Here is a 20938-nt window from a genome sequence, read left to right as displayed (position 1 = left end):
TCCTTTGCGTATTGGGTAGCTGATGGTAGGATGCTTGACGTTCAGCATCTGACATCCCCTCTTTAACAATCTGTTTTCCACCAGTCCCCAGCAGTTGGGATGGGGGGCTTCCTTCAGACGTCGTGACAAACCCGCGTTCAGCACAACCGCAGCTACCCAGCAGATTTGCATGCTCAGTTTGATACCAACCAACAAACCGTCCGTGTTCAGATATCGCAAATCACTGGGGAGGAGAGGTGGTTTATAAACTCCACGTTATTGTCATGTCTCAATGTTGCTATGATATGACAACCACCTTCAAGTACTTGAAGGGCTGACATATAGAGCAAAGCTTCTTAAACTGTGGGTTGCGACCCCATATGGGGTCACGTAACTGTACGTGGGGGTTGCGAAAAATTTGGCAACAGTAAAAGGTTTCTTTATGATTTATTACCAGTAAATGTTTGATTTGTATACCTATTTTATATACCTATATACCAAGGGTCATGTAAAAATTTCTCGGGCGAAAAGGGGTCGCGAGTGGGGAAAAGTATAAGAAGCCCTGATATAGACGATGGTGCCGAGTTGTTTTCTGTTGCCCCAGAAGGTCAGACCAGAACCAATGGGTTGAAATTAAAAGAGTTTCCGTCTAGACATTAGGAAGAATATTCTAATAGTTAGAGCGGTTCCTCAGTGGAACAGGCTTCCTCGGGAAGTGGTGAGCTCTCCTTCCCTGGAGGTTTTTAAGCAGAGGCTAGATGGCCATCTGTCAGCAATACTGATTCTATGACCTTAAGCAGATCATGAGAGGGAAGGCATCTTGGCCATCTTCTGGGCATAAAGTAGGGGGTCACTGGGGAGGTAGTTGTGAATTTCCTGCATTGTGCAGGGGGTTGGACTAGATGACCCTGGTGGTACCTTCCAACATGATTCTATGCTGCAGTCATAGAATCATAGAGTTGGAAAGAACCACCAGGGTCATCTAGGCCAACCCCCTGCACTAGGCAGGAAATTCACAACTACCTCCCCCACACACACACCCAGTGACCCCTACTCCATGCCCAGAAGATGGCAACAAAAACCCTTCAGGATCCCCGGGCCCAATCTGTCCTGGAGGAAAATTGCTTCCTGATCCCAAAGTGGCAATCAGCATTGCGTGGGTGTGTAAGAAAGCGCCCCGAGAGCCAAACACTGACACATCCCTTCCTGCCATCCCTCTCATGATCTGCATAAGTTCACAGAACCAGCATTGCTGACAGATGGCCATCTAGCCTCTGCTTAAAAACCTCCAAAGGAGGCGAGCCCACCACCTCCCAAGAAAGCCTGTTCCACTGAGGAACCGCTCTAACAGTCAGAAAGTTCTTCCTAACATTTAGCCGGAAACTCTTTTGATTTAATGTCAACCCATTGGTTCTGGTCCGACCTTCCGGGGCAATAGAAAACAACCCGGCACCATCCTCTATATGACGACCCTTCAAGCACTTGAAGGTGGTTATCATATCACCTCTCAGCCTCTTGACCTCTGCCGCTCTCCCACCAATTCAATATCCCCCAACCTCAGTTCTGCCCTAACAAAGAACTTATTTTATTACACAATTCTTCTGCAGAGATGCTGCCTATGTGCTGAAATTCTCCTTACCATTTGACAGAGCAATAGGGAAGACCAAACTACACTAAACACATGAAACTCATAAAGAAACACATGAAGCTGCCTTATACTGAATCAGAACCTTGGTCCATCCAAGTCAATATTGTCTACTTAAACCGGCAGTGGCTCTCCAGGGTCTCAGGCTGAGGTCTTTCAGCCTGGATCATGAGAAGGATGGCAGGAAGGGTTGTGTCAGTGTTTGGCTCTCAGGGCCCTTTCTTACATGCCCAGGATAATCACCTACTTGCCTAGTCCCTTTAATGGGCGATGCCAGGGATTGAACCTGGGACCTTCTGCATGCCAAGCAGATGCTCTACCACTGAGGGCCCCCCACAGGTCAGCTCTCTCTCTCTCACCCCGGGGTACCTGGTTGTCTGAATCAGATGCTTGATAATCTCCCAGCAAGCTTTTGTTCTATCTAAATGAGACTGGAAAGCCTCCCTCGAGACAGGAATCAGCTCATCCCTGGGTTCTGCATAGATCCCAGGACACTGTTAATATTTAATCAATGTTTTGGTTGTCGTACATTTTCAGTCTTTGATATACAGCATCCGGAAGATGGGACTTGTCACACAAAGTCTGTTTATCCCATACAGGGGAGACCGGCGGCTGCAAGGAAAAATGAATGCTGCTCGAAGCAGGGGTGCCTGACCACCACCAAATCCAAACAAACACCATGTTAATGCGGCGTTTGTGAAGATGATGACCCGGAAGGAACCTCTGGGTGCCTGCAAAAAATGCTGGGTGATTCAGAAGCTGCCTTATACTGAATCCAGACCCCTCGGTCTATCCAGCTCAGGACTGTATATTCAGACGGGCAGCGGCTCTCCAGGGTCTCAACTAGAGGCTTTTCACATCACCTCCTGCCAGGTCCATTAAATAAATAAATAAATAGCTATCCCGCCCTCCCTAGCGAAGCCAGGCTCAGGACGGCACACAGCACATTAAAACCCATTGTTTCATCAATACAACGTTAATGAAAATTTTCTCCATAAGATCTCATTTTGGCGCACTTATTGTGACGTACAACTACAGCAGATAACCAGTCGACGCCCCCCCACAAAAACAGTACATTAAAAAAAGAGGGGGGAGTTTGGGAGGGGCTGTGGCTCAGTTTGTAGAGCATCTGCTTGGTATGCAAGAGGTCCCCGGTTCAATCCCCGGCATCTCCAGTTAAAGGGACTAGGCAAGTAGGGGATGCGAAAGACCCCTGCCTGAGACCCTGGAGAGCCGTTGCCGGTCTGCGTAGACAATACTGACTTTGATGGACCAAGGGTCTGATTCAGTATAAGGCGGCTTCATGTGTTCATGTGAGGCCAGCGACTGATGGAAAAACCATAGCTGACCTCAAGCATAGGTCTGGCAGAATACCTCAGTCTTACAGGCCCTGCGGAATTCCCTAAGGTCCCACAGGGCCCTGGTTTCATTAGAGAGGCTATTCAACCAGGCAGGGGCCAGGGCAGAGAAGGCCTTGGCCCTGGTCAAAGCCAGCTGGCCACTCTTTGGGCCGGGGACCACTAGGAGATTATTGTTTGCAGGACTAAGTGTTCTCTGGGGCACGTACCAGGAGATGCTGGGGATCGAACCTGGGACCTTCTACATGCCAAGATGATGTTGTGTCACTGAACCACAGCCTCTCCCTGAAAGTGAGTTGGGACCGTTCCCTCGCCCAGGAGACTATAAAGGCCCAGGAAGGCATTAGAAGAAGTGTCACGGAAGAGTATCTCATTGGGGGTTACCGCACTTTGTAATCCCAGCAATGTATTAAGAGTCTGAAAACATTATAAAAAACATTGCTTTAAAAGAGTTTTTGGATGCCACGGCTTATAAATGGTTGGAAGACGTCTTCACAGCCAAAGGGGCCAAACAAAGTGCGAACAGTATTTGTTATAACGTTTTCAAACTCTTAATACATTGGTGGGAATACATAGAAAGTGCAAACAGTATGTTTTATAACGTTTTCAAACTCTTAATACATCGGTGGGAATACAAGTGCGGTAACCCCCATTCTGAGAATACAGAACACTCCCAAGAGCTTTGGTCATCCTGGCTCCGAAAGATCATGCACTAGAACCACAAGGTAGGACAGTGGGGGCTGAGCAAAATCACACACCCCCACCTTTCCCCTCCCCACCAGCCTGGGGACAGCAACCCATCCCGAAGAGGCCCCAATACAAATGTGTGGTTTGGCCCCAAGGGTCCTTTAAATTTGTACCCACTGGTGACTTTTGCCCTCACACTATACGTATTTAAGGCCCAGACTTCAAATATCTTTGGGGAAAATGTGATACATGGAACGGTTCCAATTTGGCCTTCAACTGAAGAAGAAGAGTTGGTTTTTATACCCCGATTTTCTCTACCTTTTTTAAGGAGTCTCAAAGCGGCTTACAATCGCCTTCCTTTCTCCTCCCCACAACACACACCTTGTGAGGTAGGTGGGTCTGAGAGAATCCAGAGAGAAGTGTGACTAGCCCAAGGTCACCCAGCAGGCTTCGTGTGGAGGAGCAGGGAATCGAATCCGGTTCACCAGATTAGGGTCCGCACCTCATGTGGAGGAGTGGAGAATCAAACCCGGTTCTCCAGATTAGATTCCACCGCTCTTAACCACTACACCACGCTGGCTCTCTAGAAATCTAGATATCACAAGTCACTGGGAACATACCTGTTGCCCTCACACTATAAGTTTTTAAGGCACAGACTTCAAATATCTTTGGGGAAATTGTGATGCATGGAACTGTTCCAACTTGGCATTCAATCGCAGGACATTTCAAGCACTCGTCCTAGCGCCCCATTTGAAAACACTCCCTCATCCTCCTGTGTACTCAAATTAAGCAATCGGCAAGCAACCCTTGAAGGTGGCAATTTTAAAAACTCAAGCAACAGCTTGCTTTCTCTTCCACAGAAGATTGCCAACTTCAATGGTACCATAAGACTGTTACAAATACAAATCAACAGCTCCCGTTTTAAAGGAATCTCCACCCTTCCCCCAAAAAAATGGAACACAGTTTCGCATTTTCTTCCCCTTCTCCCAAAGTCTCACCCGTTAGAGAGGGCAAACGCCTGCCAGGACTCGAAGGTTCGGGCTGTGTGCTCCAGCGACCAGAGCCGGTAGAACAGCATCATGTTGAGGATGACCAGAACCACCAAGCTGGGGAGAAAGAAAAGGGTTGGGAAGGGAACAGACTGCCCGGGCCTCTTTCTCGCTGAACTGGTAAACACATATTGGGACTGTACCGCTTCGGACTGCAGCTAGCAATTCAAATTCAAATGCCTACTCCCGAGTCAGACCACTGATCTATCAAGGTCAATAGTGTCCACTCGGACCAGCGGTGGCTCTCCAGTGTCTCAGGTGCAGCTCCTTCACGTCACCCGTTACCTGACCCTCTTAAACTAGAGATGCCGGGGATAGAACCTGGGACCGTCTGCATGCCAAGCAAAGGCTCTAACCTTGAGCCACAGCCCTGTCCGTATCCATAACACATAGCTAATCAGGACACGGTGTGTTCTTTTTACGGCAGCAGACGCAGGAATTAACACAGATGGGGGTGGAGGGGAAAGCCGGGGCGGCGGAGAGTGAGTTCACACCATTCAGCTGAAGTGGTAGAAAACGCCCACCCACAATGATTGCTAGGTAACTGCGGGCCATGAAAAAAGTCCACTTTGGAATCCGCCGTCCAGGAAAGCAGCTCCGCGCTCTCAAGCCGATGAGGCGCGGCCGCAACAACGAGACAGAAGACACGGTATCGATATTGCAAACGCAACGAAAGGGCACGTACGTACAGCAGAACAGCTGCGTGCATACCACCACTTTGCGCAAGCCCCAGAAAGTGGTCCCTGGACCCAAAAATGTCTCGCTGTCCTCAACCAGGGCCAAACTCTTCCTAGTGAGACTCGGGCTCTGTGGGTTCTCGCACAGTTCCGCAGGGCCTGTAAGATGGAGATGTTCCACCAGGCCTACACGGTATCCATCATAGCTGGCCTCTCTTTCCCCTTCCTTTATAATTTCCCATCTGATAGTGTTTTAACCGGGGACTCTGGACTGTTTCCCCCGGGCTCACCATTGGCCCCTGTGATGATTTAGTGCGCCAGTCGATTTATTAATAACGATTTTATGATATACTGACTTAGCTTTTTAATTTATATATTGTACGCGTTATGTTTTAGATGTATATGTGTTATGCTTTATTATTGTTAGCTGAACTGAGCCCAGCTTCGGCCAGGACATAGAGCGGGACATGAGCTGATAATGATAACGATAATAATAATATCGGATGAAAAATTCAGCATCCTGAGAAACAGCATGTTTCCAGGGCAGAGTCAGACGGAAGGCAGTATCCAGCAGTCAGGTGATGAGATTTTAGTACCCTGAGCAGCAATTTGTTCCTCTACTTGACTACTGCAGGCAGGCCGACTATGGAAAGGTAAGGAAATCTAGGCCCAATTTTCATCAATTTATACTGGAGGCAAAATCTGGGCTTCCTTGCAATATAGTTTAGATTTCCTTTATTTATTTATTTATTGGATTTATAACCTGCCCTCTACCCCGGCCAAAGCCGGGCTAAGGGCGGCTAACGTCAATGACAGATAATAAAACTCAATAAAAACCATCAATTCAATACAATAATTAATTTAAAAACAACAATTCCAGGCTAAGCAACAAAATGGCACTCGATTTTGACCCACAGGACCTTGGCCGACCTGAAAAGACAGCCAGGCTCCCCTGCTTGGATGGTAAGAAGAATTTAGGGGGAGGTAGGGAGGCCTGCTCTGATTAAAACAGTTGCTTCCCTCAACAACTCTGATGAAAACTGTCACTGCCCTCAACCACTCTGATGAAAACCGTTGCTGCCCTCAACCACCCTGATGAAAACCGTTGTTGCCCTCAACCACCCTGATGAAAACCGTTGCTGCCCTCAACCACTCTGATGAAAACCGTCGCTGCCCTCAACCACCCTGATGAAAACCATCGCTGCCCTCAACCACCCTGATGAAAACCGTTGTTGCCCTCAACCACTCTGATGAAAACCGTCGCTGCCCTCAACCACTCTGATGAAAACCGTTGCTGCCCTCAACCACCCAGATGAAAACAGTCGCTGCCCTCAACCACTCTGATGAAAACCGTTGCTGCCCTCAACCACCCAGATGAAAACAGTCGCTGCCCTCAACCACTCTGATGAAAACCGTTGCTGCCCTCAACCACCCAGATGAAAACCGTCACTGCCCTCAACCACAGAACCGGCAGAACATCTCTGTCTTATAGGCCCAGCGGAACTATGGTAGGTCCCTGCAGGGCCCATGTCTCCTCTGAGAGGGAGTGCTACCAGGCCGAAAAAGCCCTGGCCCTGGTTGAGGACAGCCGGACACTTCTAGTGCAGAGTACGCCACAGCCACGAGCGAGAGACAATCACAAAAAGCGACAGCAAGCGGAGCACAGCATAGTGGGGGCGGGAGTGGAGAGTAAGAGGTCCGGGACGACAGGCTCGGGGTGAGAGAACCCACTCAAGCTGAGATGCAGTGGAATATGGCCGATGGGACACCAAGGAATCAGGATGAAACCGGGGAAACGGTTTGTTCCGGGGGTTGAGAGGGAAAAGAGAGGAAGGAAGAGTCTCAGGCAGAATGAGATGGGTGATGCATAAACGAGATGAGGGGCGAGGTCGAAAGGGCTTCCGAGGCTGAACCACGGTCAGCGGAGAGTTGCATACGATACCTCACACAGATCCTGTGCGGAGGCAGAAGTGAAAGAAGGAAAGAAAGACACGCATGAAGCTTTATTTGCGCTCCTACCCCCAAAAGAACAAAGCGGGGAGGGGGGAATACGGCCCTTGACGGTCTTCCTGCCCCATTCTCATTTGGAAGGCAAGCAGGTTGGACAGCTCCATTTTTTCCCAGCCCTACTTGAATGACTTTGAGAAGGAGGCGCACAGGAATTGAATGGGGGGAATGTCCCCCTGGGAGGGAAGGCAGCATGGTGTAGCCTGATCTCGTCAAATCTCGGAAGCTAAGCAGGGTCAGCCCAGGTTAGCATTTGGATGGGAGACCACCAAGGAATACCAGGGTTGCTATGCAGAGGAAGGCACTGGCAAAACACCTCTGTTAGTCTCTTGCCTTGAAAACCCCGTAAGGGGTCGCCATAAGTCGATTGCAACTTAACAGCACTTTACACAGAGAGAGACACACAGTGTTCCCATGCAGAGGGGAGTGGCTTCAATACCATAGAGTCCAATTGCCAAAGCAGCCATTTTCTCTGGGTGAATGGATCTCTATCAGCTGGAGATCAGTTGTAATAGCAGATCTCCAGCTACTACCTGGAGGTTGGCAACCCTACTAAAGATGCAACTTTCTCCTACCACCCCTCTCTGCACAACCATGCTCCATTTCTCTCTGCTCTGCCAGTGAGGCAGGATAGATAAAAATCAATACTTTTTTAATTTAAATCAGATTTGTTAAAAAATAAAATGCTTTTTGAGGAAAAATCTATCTAAAGTTACTTTTCTATTTAAGATACATTATAGTCCAAAGGTTATTCATCATGAAATAAGGATTCGTTTTTAATTATCTAGCATGAGGGTATATATTCATGCAATGTTTAAATTTTTTTGGTAGATGAATTCCATGAAGCCATTCACAATGTCCTGCTCTTCCAGAGGTTTCTGTCAGATTATTTTGGGCAATTTTTTTACCTAGAAGATATTATCACAGATGCTTGGTTTTGCAGTTCTCAAAACTGTAAACTGGTGTCTGCAGAGATAACATGCCTCTTCTTCACAGCAAAAGTAAAATAAACATTCAGAGTAGAGAAAAAGACCTTAATCCTGTTGCTCCCTTTCAAATCTACGGACACAGAATCAACCCCTTACCTCTTAAGTGCCAAGTTTCAAGAAGTTCAATGAACAAGAGATTGTTCAGAGTGGAATAGATCTGCACAGGGAGTTCAGTGCAAGGAGGGGAGGAGCAAGCAGCAAAAATGACAGTGAAACCTTAGAGCGGAATACTCCGCAAGGCTTTTGTGCAGAGAACCACTATTTAAATCTAGCCTTACTGACTAGTGGTTTAAACTGTGATTTATACCGCGACGTAAATCAATTTGATTTACATCAAATCCACCCTGAACACATGAAGCTGCCTTCTACTGAATCAGACCCTTGGGCCCTCGAAGTCGGTACTGTCTACCCTGACCAGCAGCGGCTCTCCAGGGTCTCAGGTAGACATCTTTCACATCACCTACTTGCCTGGTTCTTTTAACAGGAGATGCCGGGGATTGAACCTGAGACCTCCTGCATGCCAAGCAGATGCTCTACCACTGAGCCACAGGCCCTGCAGTTAGGCCGGCCTGATGGAGAGACCGTTCTTCTTCGCGGATGAGCTAAGGCCCCGACAGCCCGGTTCCTCCTTGCCTCGGACACGTCCTTCGTCTCTCAACCCCCCTGTAAACTTGAACGGGGCTCTCTGCTCTCCCCCCGCCCCCTCCCGGAATCACCCAGCCCAACCCAGCAGCATCCTTACACCAGGCTGATGATGAGGATGACGGTGGAGACGCTCTGACCCTGGCCTTGCTCCGACAGCTGCTCGGAGAGCCTCGAGGTAAGGCTGCCTGCAAGACAGACGAGGGGGCGCCGAGTCAGCGGCTGGCAGGCATACCTTTCCCCGCGTGTCCCGGGGAAGCCAGCCTGGGAGTGGGGAAAGGGACAGGCTGGCCCCCCAACTCCGCTTCTGGTGGGGGGGAAGGGCAAGGGGCTGACCTGAAGGATGCATGGCGCGGGACGTCCCCTCACCGTCGGGCAACGTGGGTAAGGTGGGCTCGATGTGGGGGGCTCTCCAGCTCAGGGCGCGTTTTCGGCGGCGCAGTCCAGACAAGAGGCCCCGGGGCTCCTTGCCGTGGCAGCTCTCTTCTAGCAGGGCCTTCTCAGCTTGGACCAGGGCCAATTCTGCAACAGCCAAGGAGGATAAGTGGAGGGTGTGTGCGACAGGTCATTATTTCCGTATTACCTTTCTGCCTATCCATCTTGTGTTCAATACATGCTTACTTTCATTCTTTTAACGTTATATTTATATCCTGCTTTTCTCCCTGATCAGAGTCGCCAAGCAGCTTTTCACATCCTTCCTCCCTGCTCCCCTTAATCTTCACAACTCATGAGGGCAGGTTAGGCTGAGTGATTGAGATAGACTCATAGAGTTGAAAGGTACCACCAGGACCATCTAGTCCTACCCCCTGCACAATGCAGGAAATTCACCACTACCTCCCCCACACACACCCACAGTGACTCCTACTCCATGCCCAGAAGATGCCCAAGATGCCCTCCCTCTCGTGATCTGCCTAAGGTCAGAGAATCAGAATTGCAGACAGATGGCCATCTAGCCTCTGCTTAAAAACCTCCAGGGAAGGAGAGCTCACCACCTCCCGAGGAAGCCTGTCCCACTGAGGAAACGCTCTGATTGTTAGAAAGCTCTTCCTAATGTCTAGACGGAAACTCTTTTGATTTAATTTCAACCCATTGATTCTGGTTCGACCATCCAGGGCAACAGAAAACAACTCGGCACCATCCTCTATATGACATTCAAGTACTTGAAGACGGTTACCATATCACCACTCAGACTTTTCCTCTGCAAGCTAAACATACTCAGTTCCTTCAACCTTTCCTCACAGGACTTGTTCTCCAGACCCCTCACTATCTTTGCTACCCTCCTCTGGGCACGTTTCAGCTTGTGTAAAGGTAAAGGTCCCCTGTGGAAGCACAGGGTCGTTCCTGATCCATGGGGTGACGTCACATCCCGAAGTTTACTAGGAAGACTTTGTTTACGGGGTGGTTTGCCAGTGCCTTCCCCAGTCATCTTCCCTTTACCCCCAGCAAGCTGGGTACTCATTTGACCGACCTCGAAGGACGGAAGGCTGAGTCAACCTTGAGCCGGCTACCTGAAACCAACTTCCGTCGGGATCGAACTCAGGTAGTGAGCAGAGCTTGGACTGCGGCACTGCAGCTTTCCATTCTGCGCCACAGAGCTCTTCAGCTTCCAGCTTGTGTACATCTTTCTTAAATTGCGGTGCACAAAACTGAACACAATACTCTAGGTGAGGTCTAACCAGAGCAGAGGTCTCCCAGAGCCAAGTTCACCCAGCAAGCTTCCGTGTCAGAGTGCGAGATTCGAACCCGGTTGTCCCAGGTACTAGTGCAACACTCCAACCACTACACCACGCCAGCCCTCCGTGCACCCCCTATTTCCTCCTGCATGTGATTCTACAACTAAGAGGGCCAGACCCAGAATCATTCCCAACAATACTACTCTCCCTTTCAGTGCAGGGGGAAAGGGGGACACTGGAAACCCTGCAAGGGGTAGGGGGAATCCCAGGCTTAAGCCCCTGCAAGCGCGGCTCTGAGACCATCATGCCTTGCTGCTCCACCTACCCAGGTGCTGGAAGTATTCCTCGACCCCACTCCAAGCGTTTTTCTCAATGAGCGCTTTTACTAGGTTCCAAGGCTGTTTCCGATACCGGATTTCGGAAGAGACTCTGCAAGAGAGACCAAAGTTCTTCACACACAACACATCGTTAAACTGTGGAACTCCCTGCCCCAGGATGTGGTGATGGCTGCCAACTAGGAAGGCTTTAAGAAGGGAGTGGACACGTTCATGGAGGAGAGGGCTATCCATGGCTACTAGTCAAAATGGATACTAGTCATTACGCATACCTATTCTCTTTAGGATCAGAGGAGCATGCCTATTATCTTAGGTGCCGTGGAGCACAGGTATGATGCTGCTAAAATCATCTTATTTGTGGGCTTCCTAGAGGCACCTGGTAGGCCACTGTGTGGACTTGATGGGCCTTGGTCTGATCCAGCATGGCCTTTATTATGTTTCCCCTGGTTCACCAGATTAGTGTCTGCCGCTCCTAACCACTACACCATGCTGGCTCTCAGCTGGACCTGAGTTGGGTCCTGGAAAGCCAGAACCAAACTCTTAAAAAAAAAAAAAAAAGCAGATGTATACTTTGGCCCTTAGCTAAACCAAAACAGAAAGGGGAAGAAAAACTTCAACCCCAAAAAACTAGGCAACCAAGAAGGATGGCAAAACCTTTTTGGTTACCTAGTTTGGTCCTTTGACCAAAATGAGCACCAGTAGAGACCACTAGCAAAGTCCAGGGTGGCTACTCAGAGGCAGGCAATGGCAAACCACCTATGAATGTCTCTTGCCTTGACAACCCTAAGGCAAACCTAAGGCCCGCGGGCCGGCTCCGGCTCCTTGAGAGCTCTAATCCGGCCCGTGAGCCAGCCGAGACTGCCTCCCCCTCCACTCTCAATCTGGGCTGGCGAGGCATGGCTCGGCCCCCACAAAGCACATTTATGTCATATTCAGCCCTCGTAACAAATGAGTTTGACTCCTCTGTCCTAAGGGGTCGGCATAAATCAGCTGTGACTTGACTGCAAAAAAAAAGCACTGAAATGCACTTCCTTCAATAGTCAGCAGGTGGCAGAAGACTTCCATTGCCAAGAATGCTCTTGTTCGCAAAACAGTGGAACAGAAGTCCTAGCCCAAGAGAAATTGCAGGGACAAATAGAGGTATTTATTTAATTCATTTATCCCCCAGTTTTCTCCCCAATGAGGACCCAAAGTGAATTACATCGATCTTCCTTCATCCATTGTATCTTAACCACAACCCTCTGAGGGAAGTTAAGCTGAGCACGTGTTGCTGGCCCAAGGTCACCCAGCAACCTTCTATGGCAGGGTGGAGAGTCAAACTCGAGTCTTTCAATCCGAGACTCTACCCACTATCCCACACCCGTAAAAGCCAGAGTTCAGGGCAGATGCCCTCCACAGATAATCTGACCCTGGTGGCATCTGCAGGCTGCTGAACACCAAGGGGATGGAGATACAGGATTTTATACCCCGCTTTTCTCTACCTTTAAGGAGTCTCAAAGTGGCTCACAATCTCCTTCCCTTCCCCTCCCCACAACAGACACCCTGTGAGGTAGGTGAGGATGAGAGAGTTCGGAGAGAACTGGGACTAGCCCGAGGTCACCCAGCAGGTTTCATGTGGAGGAGTGGGGAATCGAACCCGGTTCTCCAGATTAGAGTCCACCACTCTTAACCACTACACCATGCTGGCTCTTAAGTTCACACCACAATAAGCCTGTTAGTCTTTAAAGGGCCACAGGGTTCCCTGGTTGCAAGAGTTTTGATCGTGGGGTTATATCCCAAGAGGAAAGGGGATGCTTGTCCTTGAGTAGCACAGAGTGGTGTGGGGTGTTTACATGGTGGTTTGTCATTGCCTGCCCCAGTCGTCTACACTTTACCCCCAATAAGCTGGGTACTCATTTTACCGCCTTCAGAAGGAGGAGGAGGAAGAGTTGATTATTATACCCCACTTTTCTCCCAAAGTGGCTTACAATCGCCTTCCCTTCCCCTCTCCGAAACAGACACCTTGTGAGGCAGGTGGGGCTGAATTCAGAGAGAACTGTGACTGGCCCAAAGTCACCCAGCTGGCTTTATGTGGAGGAGTGGGGAATCGAACCCGGTTCTCCAGTTCAGAGCCCGCCGCTCATGTGGAGGAGCGGAGTATCAAACCCGGTTCTCTTACTGCTACGCCACGCTGGCTCTTAATTTCACACCACAATAAGCCTGTTAGTCCTTAAAGGGCCACAGGGTTCCCTGGTTACTTTGGCTGCAAGAGTTTTAATCATGGGGTCACATCCCAAGAGAAGAAGGAGGAGGAGGAGGAGGAGGAGGAGGAGGAGGAAGAGGAAGAGGAAGAGGAAAAGGAAGAGCTGGTTTTTATATGCCGACTTTCTCTGCCACTTAAGGGAGAATCAAACCAGCTTACAATCACCTTCCCTTCCCCTCCCCACAACAGACACCCTGTGAGGTAGGTGGGGCTGAGTATGACCAGCTCAAGGTCACCCAGCTGGCTTCGTGTGTAGGAGTGGGGAAACCAACCCAGTTCTCCAGTTTAGCATCCGCTGCTCATGTGGAGGAGTGGGAAATCAAACCCGGTTCTCCAGATCAGACTCCACCGCTCCAAACCACCGTCCTTAACCACTACACCACACTGGTTCTCAGGAAAGGGGATGCTTGTCCTCGAGTAGCACAGAGTGGTGCGAAGCGGCGGGGGGGGCATACCTGAGTCGGGCCTTGCTCTTGGCCACCCCTGTGATGCAGTACCGATGCGCCGTGTAGAAGTAGTCCTGGTAGGGGATGCCCTGGGTGACCACTTCAGAGTCGACCACGCAGCTCCCGTTTTTTGAACTGGCCCGGAACAGCGTCTGACCATCCAGGAAGATGCAGCGTCGGGCGGGAGGCGGAGGAGGAGAACAAAAGAGAGGGGTGAGTCCTGGGCACGCCCATGCGTCTCTGTCATTGAGATGTGCCGCTATGCCTCCTTCCTTCTTGCAAACCTTGAATGTGAAGCCTTAGATGGAGCCGCCAGATTGAGTGCAGCTGCCAGGGTCTACCGAGGGACAGTGTTGATTTAGTGTCACAGATTGGCATTTTTTAAATACCTCTTAAAGGAAGACTATATGTCTGTCTAGCGAGCTGCCAATCTATATTCTTAGAACCACTTGGCTAAATGTATGCGTTATTCTGCTGGTCCACAACCTTAATAAATTATTGATTGATGGACTGACGCATGCTGCTAGGCAACGCCGTATCCCCCATAAACCAACCCTTCTTCTTCTACGCCTTTCAAGGCCGAGCGACCGACAGAGGTCCGTGACCAGATCCCCCAGCGGCAATTTGAACGGTTCCGAAATAAACCTGAAAGTACAGTCTGGCTCAATCGACTGTCCTAAGGGTCGTATGAAAATACGGTGCCCTGCAGGATCGGAACAATGGTCTGCCTGCTCCAGCAACCTGTTTCACAGAACAGCCAACTGGAAACTGGGCACAGAGGCCAAGGCCTTCCCCTGATGTTTCCTCCCAGCACCGGTCTGCAGAGGTTTGTTGCCTCTGGATGTGGAGGTTCCCTGTGGTCCCCAGGGCTAGTAGCCACTGATAGAGCTGTCCTCCCTGAATCTGTCTAGGTAGAGGTAAAGGTGTGCAAGCACCGGATCATCACTGACCCATGGGGTGATGTCACACCACAACGTTTACTAGGCAGACTACGTTTATGGGAAACATAAACTCAATACAGGGCAGGTTAATTTCCCACATCACGTTCCTTCTGAAAGCAATGTATGTGTCTGAAAATGGGGCGGGAACCTCATCTCAGAAACCTTGACCAGACAAGTTACAGAAAAACCACAAGGGGACGTCTTTTTGTTCCTTTTAGGTTAAGGTAGTCCCCTGTGCAAGCCCCGGGTTGTTACTGACCCATGGGGTGATGTCACATCCCGACATTTACTGGGCAGACTGTGTTTATGGGGTGGTTTGCCGTTGCTTTCCCCAGCTGTCTACACTTTACCCCCAGCAAGCTGGGTACTCATTTTACCAGCCTCCTAAGGAAGAGGAAGAAGAAGAGTTGGTTTGTATACCTCGCTTTTCTGTCAAAGCGGTTTACAATCACCTTCCCTTCCCACAAGACACCCTGTGAGGTAGGTGGGGCTGAGAGAGCTTCCTCAGAGCTCTGACTAGCCCAAGGTCACCTAGCTGGCTTCACATGGAGGAGTGGGGAAACAAATCCAGTTCACCAGATTAGCCTCCACCGCTCATGTGGAGTAGTGGGGAATCAAACCCGGTCCTCCAGATTAGAGTCCACAGCTCTTAACCACCTCTCTTAAACACTACACCACGCTGGAAGGCTGAGTCAACTTTGAGCCGGCTACCTGAAACCGACTTCCGTCAGGATCGAACTCAGGCCATGAGCAGAGACTGGACTGCAGTACTGCAGCTAACCAATCTGCGCCACGGGGCTCTGTCTAATCCCCTTTTAAAGCCACATCCCTGACACAGTAGCCAAAACAGCTCCCCGAAACAGGCGCCCTCCGCGTATCTGCTCTTTTATCTTCTTTGAGAAGGCCCTTCCACGCCCCCACACCTGGGTCTCCACCACGGTGGCGGCCTTGGGTCCCAACGGGTTGTTGATGGGGATGGTGTAGGACATGACCCGGCTCTGGTGGCACTTGTTGTCGCCGTTCCACGAAGTCAGCGTCACATCTGGGGGGGAAAAGGGGACACGTCCGTCTAGGGATTCTTTGGTTTTTATGCGCCACTGAGCATGGCGCTCTGTTCCTGGTTTTCAGGGCAGGGTGGGGCAATTTGAAGAAGAAGAAGAGTTGGTTTTTATATGCCAACTTTCTCCATCACTTAAGGGAGACTCAAACCGGCGTACAATCACCTTCCTTTCCCCTCCCCACAACAGACACCCTGTGAGGTAGGTGGGGCTGAGAAATCTCTAAGAGAGCTGTGACTAGGCCAAGGTCACCCAGCTGGCCTCATGTGGAGGAGTTGGGAAACCAACCCGGTTCTCCAGATTAGCGTCCGCAGGTCATCTGGAGGAATGGGGACTCAAACCCGGTTCTCCAGATTAGAGTCCACCGCTCCAAACCACCACACCACGCTGGGTCTTTGGATTAAAAAATGGTTCTTCTGGATTTCATCCGGGCAGAAGGCAACTTGTGGAGCGACACCTGACTGCGATTAGGAAGCAAAATCCACGTGGTCACCCCCTTTGATGTCTGAACATTGCCGTAATCCTGTGAAGACTCCTTAATGGTCCCGCAGGAATTGCGAGTCACTCCGCTAAAGATGCAGAGCCTGCTAGCAAACACCTGGGGAAACCACTGGGGAATCAAATGCCAGCGTTATCTATTACGACCAAGGCTTGTTGTATGTGTGTGTATGTGTAATGTCCTAATTACTCCTGTAGCTACGGTGATCTTTGAGATCTCCAAAGACGTTGCAACCTACGAACCGGGACTAATTTTCCTGTCGAGGGTTTTAAAAAAATAATTATTTGTTTATTTAAAACGCGCTCCTTCTGGTTCTTTTAAAACAGCGGTCTCCCAGCTGTCTAGACCTAGGGCCCACTGATGTGCAAAACACTAGACAGAAAGTTGTGTGATATCTGAGTCATGTGACAGGAACATGGGGGAGCCAAAATTATGGCTTCACAGATACAAAGCAAAACAAAGGAGGGGAGAAAATTCCAACCCAGAAGACTAGGTGCCCAAAAAGGTGGATTCTTTTAAAATCTATGCGTAGAGCTATCCCTGTCAATTACAAGAAAGCTAAAATTATAATCCAAAAGTTTTAACCATATTACGAATATTAAAAACCGTGCATCACAAGACAACAATCTTTGGTTATGCATGCATGTACCTTCCCTTAGTATATAAAATCTTTTTAGTAAAAGTGCACTTCTATACATGGGGATGTCACGCAGGTACAAGCATCATTGCTTTGACCACGTACAAGCATCCTTCGGAGATATTGCAAGTTTGGTTCCAGGCCACCACAATAATAAAAAGTGGATATCACAATAAAACGAGTCACACGAGCACACGTTTCTTTCCTAGTGCAGAGTTTCCCAAACTTTTTGACTCATGGAGCACTATTCAGGAGAGAAATTCATCACGGAGCACTGATTTTCACCGAGCACCTATATACTAAACCGAATTACAATGGTATTTTTCTTTCCAATATCTTCACGGACCACTAGGAGATGTTTCGCGGAGCACCAAGTGCTCCTTGGAGCACAGTCTGGGAACCTCTGGCCCACTGCATATAAAAGTTATGTTTACCCTCTACTGTAGTCTATTAAGTGTGCAATAGCATTATGTCTAAAACCAATGTACTGTAATAATTATGAAAAAATTGGAAATATTGCGAGAATTGCCAAAATGTGACACAGAGACACGAAGTGAGCATAGGCTGCTGGTAAAAATGGCACCGATAGACTTGCTTGGAAACGCAATAACTGCAGGGTGCAATAAAGTGACACGCAACAAAACGAGGTGTGCCTGTACATTAACAAATTGCACAAAATACATGTAAACCAAACGAAACCAAATGTGTTTCAGCTGGGAGGCCTTCCTCAGTGGTTTAAAATCTTTGCCAGTGGTTTAAAATCTTTGCCAGACACACCATATACTATTCTTGCTAAAATTACAATCCTGACCAATCCTGACACAAAACATCCAGATGTAAAAAGTTTTTTACCAGGACAACATATATCCCTTTATTGTTAATTAGGACCATCGAAGATGGTTTGATGCTAGTGGCCCAAATTTCTCCATAAGCCAGGTCAGGACCAAGCATTTCCCAATCCCAAATCGCTTCAAGGTTCCCCCGATTCCCCCTTTACCTGTGAACTTGCGCTGGTTGAAAAAGCCATGCATGAACTGGGAGTCGCTGAAAAGCATCTGCTGCAGCCGCTCCGCTCCCATGTGGTAAACGGCATTGATGAGAAGCCGCCCCGGCAGGTCTGAGAAGAAGGCGTCCACTTCAGCTTGGAAAGGAGAGAGCGAGGTCATTTATGCACGGGAGTTTCTGAGGTTCATTGCTAGCTGGAACCACACTTTCTTCCTTAGAAGCTATGCACCAGCAGTCTCCAAGCTCAAAACAAGAGGCCTTCCCCTTGAAATGCCACTTTGTGATTGGCCGTAGTTCTTTATTTGAGAGAGAAGTCCCTCCCCCCCATGGAAATCTCATCCAAGTGCCCAGCCAAAATGCATTTTAAAAGACAAAAATCAAACGGAGCACCTTAAAAAGAATGTGGGGGGAACCCAAGCCTCATTTTAAAAGTCCATTTTTCTGCCCAGAAAGAACTCCCAGGAGCAGGAAGCATTTGAATTCCTGCCTTTTTACACGCTGCTTTGTAATTGGCTGTGAGAGAAACCAAGCTTGCGTGTCCCACACTTTGCCTTATGCATGGGGATTTCACCCTGGCTGAGCTCAGGGGAGGTGGAAGAATCAGGTTAACAGAGGAACGGGAAGTCCCTGGATTTGTGAGGGCTGGCAGCGAGGTCATCTCTCATGGAGGGAAAACTCATGCATAACTCCAAGGAACAACCAGACCAGGGCGAGCATAAGTGAAAGTGCCCATGCATAAAGGGCCAGAGAGAATTAAAGGGTGTTGAAAGATGTCCAGATCCAGGAGGGGAATCAGTGGAGCGGGTTGGAGCCAGTTGTGGGAGGGAGGCTGCTCTCACCTTCGTCCTGTGTGGAAGAGGAGGAATTGCTCATGTCGGTAGGGAGTTCCTCGCTGGGAACCGGCTCCCCCTCCAGGGGGGCCACCGGGAGCCCTGGTGGGACATCTTCTATGAGGGGTTCCGTCGTTGAGGTCACTGTGTGGCTGGACGAGGCATCTACCTGGCTGTCCGTGTTTTCTTCTGGGTCCTCTGCCAGCTTGAACAGACAATGAAGCAGAAGCAGAAGAAGCAGAAGAAGAGTTGGTTTTTCTATGCCAACTTTCTCTACCACTTGAGGAAGAATCAAACCAGCTTACAATCACCTTCCCTCCCCCTCCCCACAACAGATGCCCTGGGAGGTAGGTGGGGCTGAGAGAGCAGTGACTAGCCCAAGGTCACCCAGCTGGCTTCATGAGGAGTGGGGAAACCAACCCGGTTCACCTGATTAGCCTCCGCCGCTCATGCGGAGGGGTGGGGAATCAAACCCGGTCCTCCATATTAGAGTCCACAGCTCTTAAACGCTACACCACCCTGGCTCTCTCAGTAGGCTGGGTTTGGGCGGCAGAATCTGAGACAATTATCGGCACCCCTTTGCAGTCGTCGTCCCCCCCCCCCACTTCTGTAACCCCTCCGTCCTCACCGAGGTGGTCCCGTCACTACTGCTGGCCAGTGAATTGATGCTCTGACTGGCGTCCCTTTTGTCCAGGAGGGGGCTGGCGTCCAGCTTGAGGTCTGTGCCGCAGCGAGAAGTCAAGTCACTGAGGTCCATGACATCCCCAATCTCTTTGGGGCTCCTGTTAGAAGAGCAGGGAAAAGGCAGAGGGGAGGGGAGAAAGAAAACTTCGGATAGTCAGAGCTGACATTAAAAGTAGAGGGAACGCACACACAGAGAGAAGAATAAGAACATAAGAAAATCCATGCTGGATCAGGCCAAGGCCACCTCAAATTGAATCAGACTCTGCATTTATACATATTTTACTAGAAGTGTATCAATAAAAAGTCTTGCTTTTTAAAAGTAAGTAAAGTTGTTGACTCCTGCTTACTCGATGACTGGCTGAATAAGATAACTTCACTTCTCAGTAAGTGACACATTCTAAGAGCCTGTCATCTGAACAGCATGACCCGCTTCAAGTCCACCAAAGTCAGTACTGTCTACTCAAATTGGAAGCAGCTGTCCGGGATCTCAAGCAGAGGTCTCTCACATCACCCACTACTGAGTCCTTTCAACTGGAGATGCCGGGGATTGAACCCGAGACCTTCCGCGTGTCAAGCAGATGTTCTGGCATTGAGCCGTGGCCCCTCCCTTTCTACCAAGTCACAAGAACATAAGAAAAGCCCTGCTGGATCAGACCAAGGCCCATCAAGTCCAGCAGTCTGTTCACACAGGGGCCAACCAGGTGCCTCTAGGAAACCCACAAGCAAGACGACTGTAGTAGCATTATCCTGCTGTGTTCCACAGCACCTAATATAATAGGCATGCTCTTCTGATCCTGGAGAGAATAGGTATGCATCATTTGTATTCATTTTGACTAGTAGCCATGGATAGCCCTATCCTCCATGAACATGTTCACTCCCCTCTTAAAGTCTTCCAAGTTGGCAGCCATCCCCACATTCTGGGGCAGGGAGTTCCACAACTGAACTATGCGTCGGGCGAAGAAATACTTCCTTTTTGTCTGTTTTGAATCTCTCGCCCTCCAGCTTCAGCAGATGACCCCTCATGAGTTTTCATGGGAGATGGGATTTTGGAGGCTTACCGGCACCCTGCCATAGTTCCTTCCCCCTTTGTGGAACCCTACGTAAATACTAATCCAGTGATAATTTGCTGGGCAGGGTGTGTCTTATTTCACGTGCCTGATCTCAGAAGCATTGAGATGCCAAATGCACACGCTCCAGCCTGGCTGCAGGTTTTTAGGATCCCTTCAGCAGAAGGTGTCCATCCCCTCCTCTGTAGTTTTCTAATTTTTGCACCACTATGTCTTTCACGGCTTTCTGATTCTGCAGTCAAGTCTTACTGCACTGTTTATTATACGTCTTACACTGTTTGGATAGCCTCCTTTTGAATAGTTTGCCATCCGCCTCGAGGGAGGGAAGGCGGCATGGTATAGCCCGATCTCCACAGATCTCAGAAGCTAAGAAGGGTTGGTACTCGGAAGGGAGACCTCCAAGGAAGGCTCTGCAGAAGAAGGCAGTGGCAAAGCCCCCTCTGCTTCTCACTTCCCTTGAAGAAGGCCCTGGTTGGGGTAGCCATAAG

General features: G+C 49.5%; 1 protein-coding gene across 1 annotated transcript in view; it reads right to left on the bottom strand.

Moving 5' to 3' along the window:
- The window catches only part of GRAMD1A (GRAM domain containing 1A), a 55486-nt gene that overhangs the window by 2688 nt on the left and 31860 nt on the right, over nucleotides 1–20938 (bottom strand). Inside the window, exons 9-17 of the mRNA XM_056845776.1 lie at nucleotides 19328–19481; nucleotides 18709–18904; nucleotides 17862–18005; nucleotides 15594–15712; nucleotides 13739–13881; nucleotides 11032–11135; nucleotides 9370–9555; nucleotides 9134–9221; nucleotides 4668–4775 (exon numbers count right to left, since the gene is read on the bottom strand). Coding sequence (XP_056701754.1) covers nucleotides 4668–4775; nucleotides 9134–9221; nucleotides 9370–9555; nucleotides 11032–11135; nucleotides 13739–13881; nucleotides 15594–15712; nucleotides 17862–18005; nucleotides 18709–18904; nucleotides 19328–19481 — 1242 coding nt within the window. The remainder of the gene's footprint in view (nucleotides 1–4667; nucleotides 4776–9133; nucleotides 9222–9369; nucleotides 9556–11031; nucleotides 11136–13738; nucleotides 13882–15593; nucleotides 15713–17861; nucleotides 18006–18708; nucleotides 18905–19327; nucleotides 19482–20938) is intronic.

The sequence above is a fragment of the Euleptes europaea genome, chromosome 3 (genome assembly GCF_029931775.1).
Source record: "Euleptes europaea isolate rEulEur1 chromosome 3, rEulEur1.hap1, whole genome shotgun sequence".
NCBI lineage: Eukaryota > Metazoa > Chordata > Lepidosauria > Squamata > Sphaerodactylidae > Euleptes > Euleptes europaea.
The sequence above is the reverse complement of the archived record's forward strand: the minus strand, read 5'-3'. Positions and strand labels throughout refer to the sequence as shown.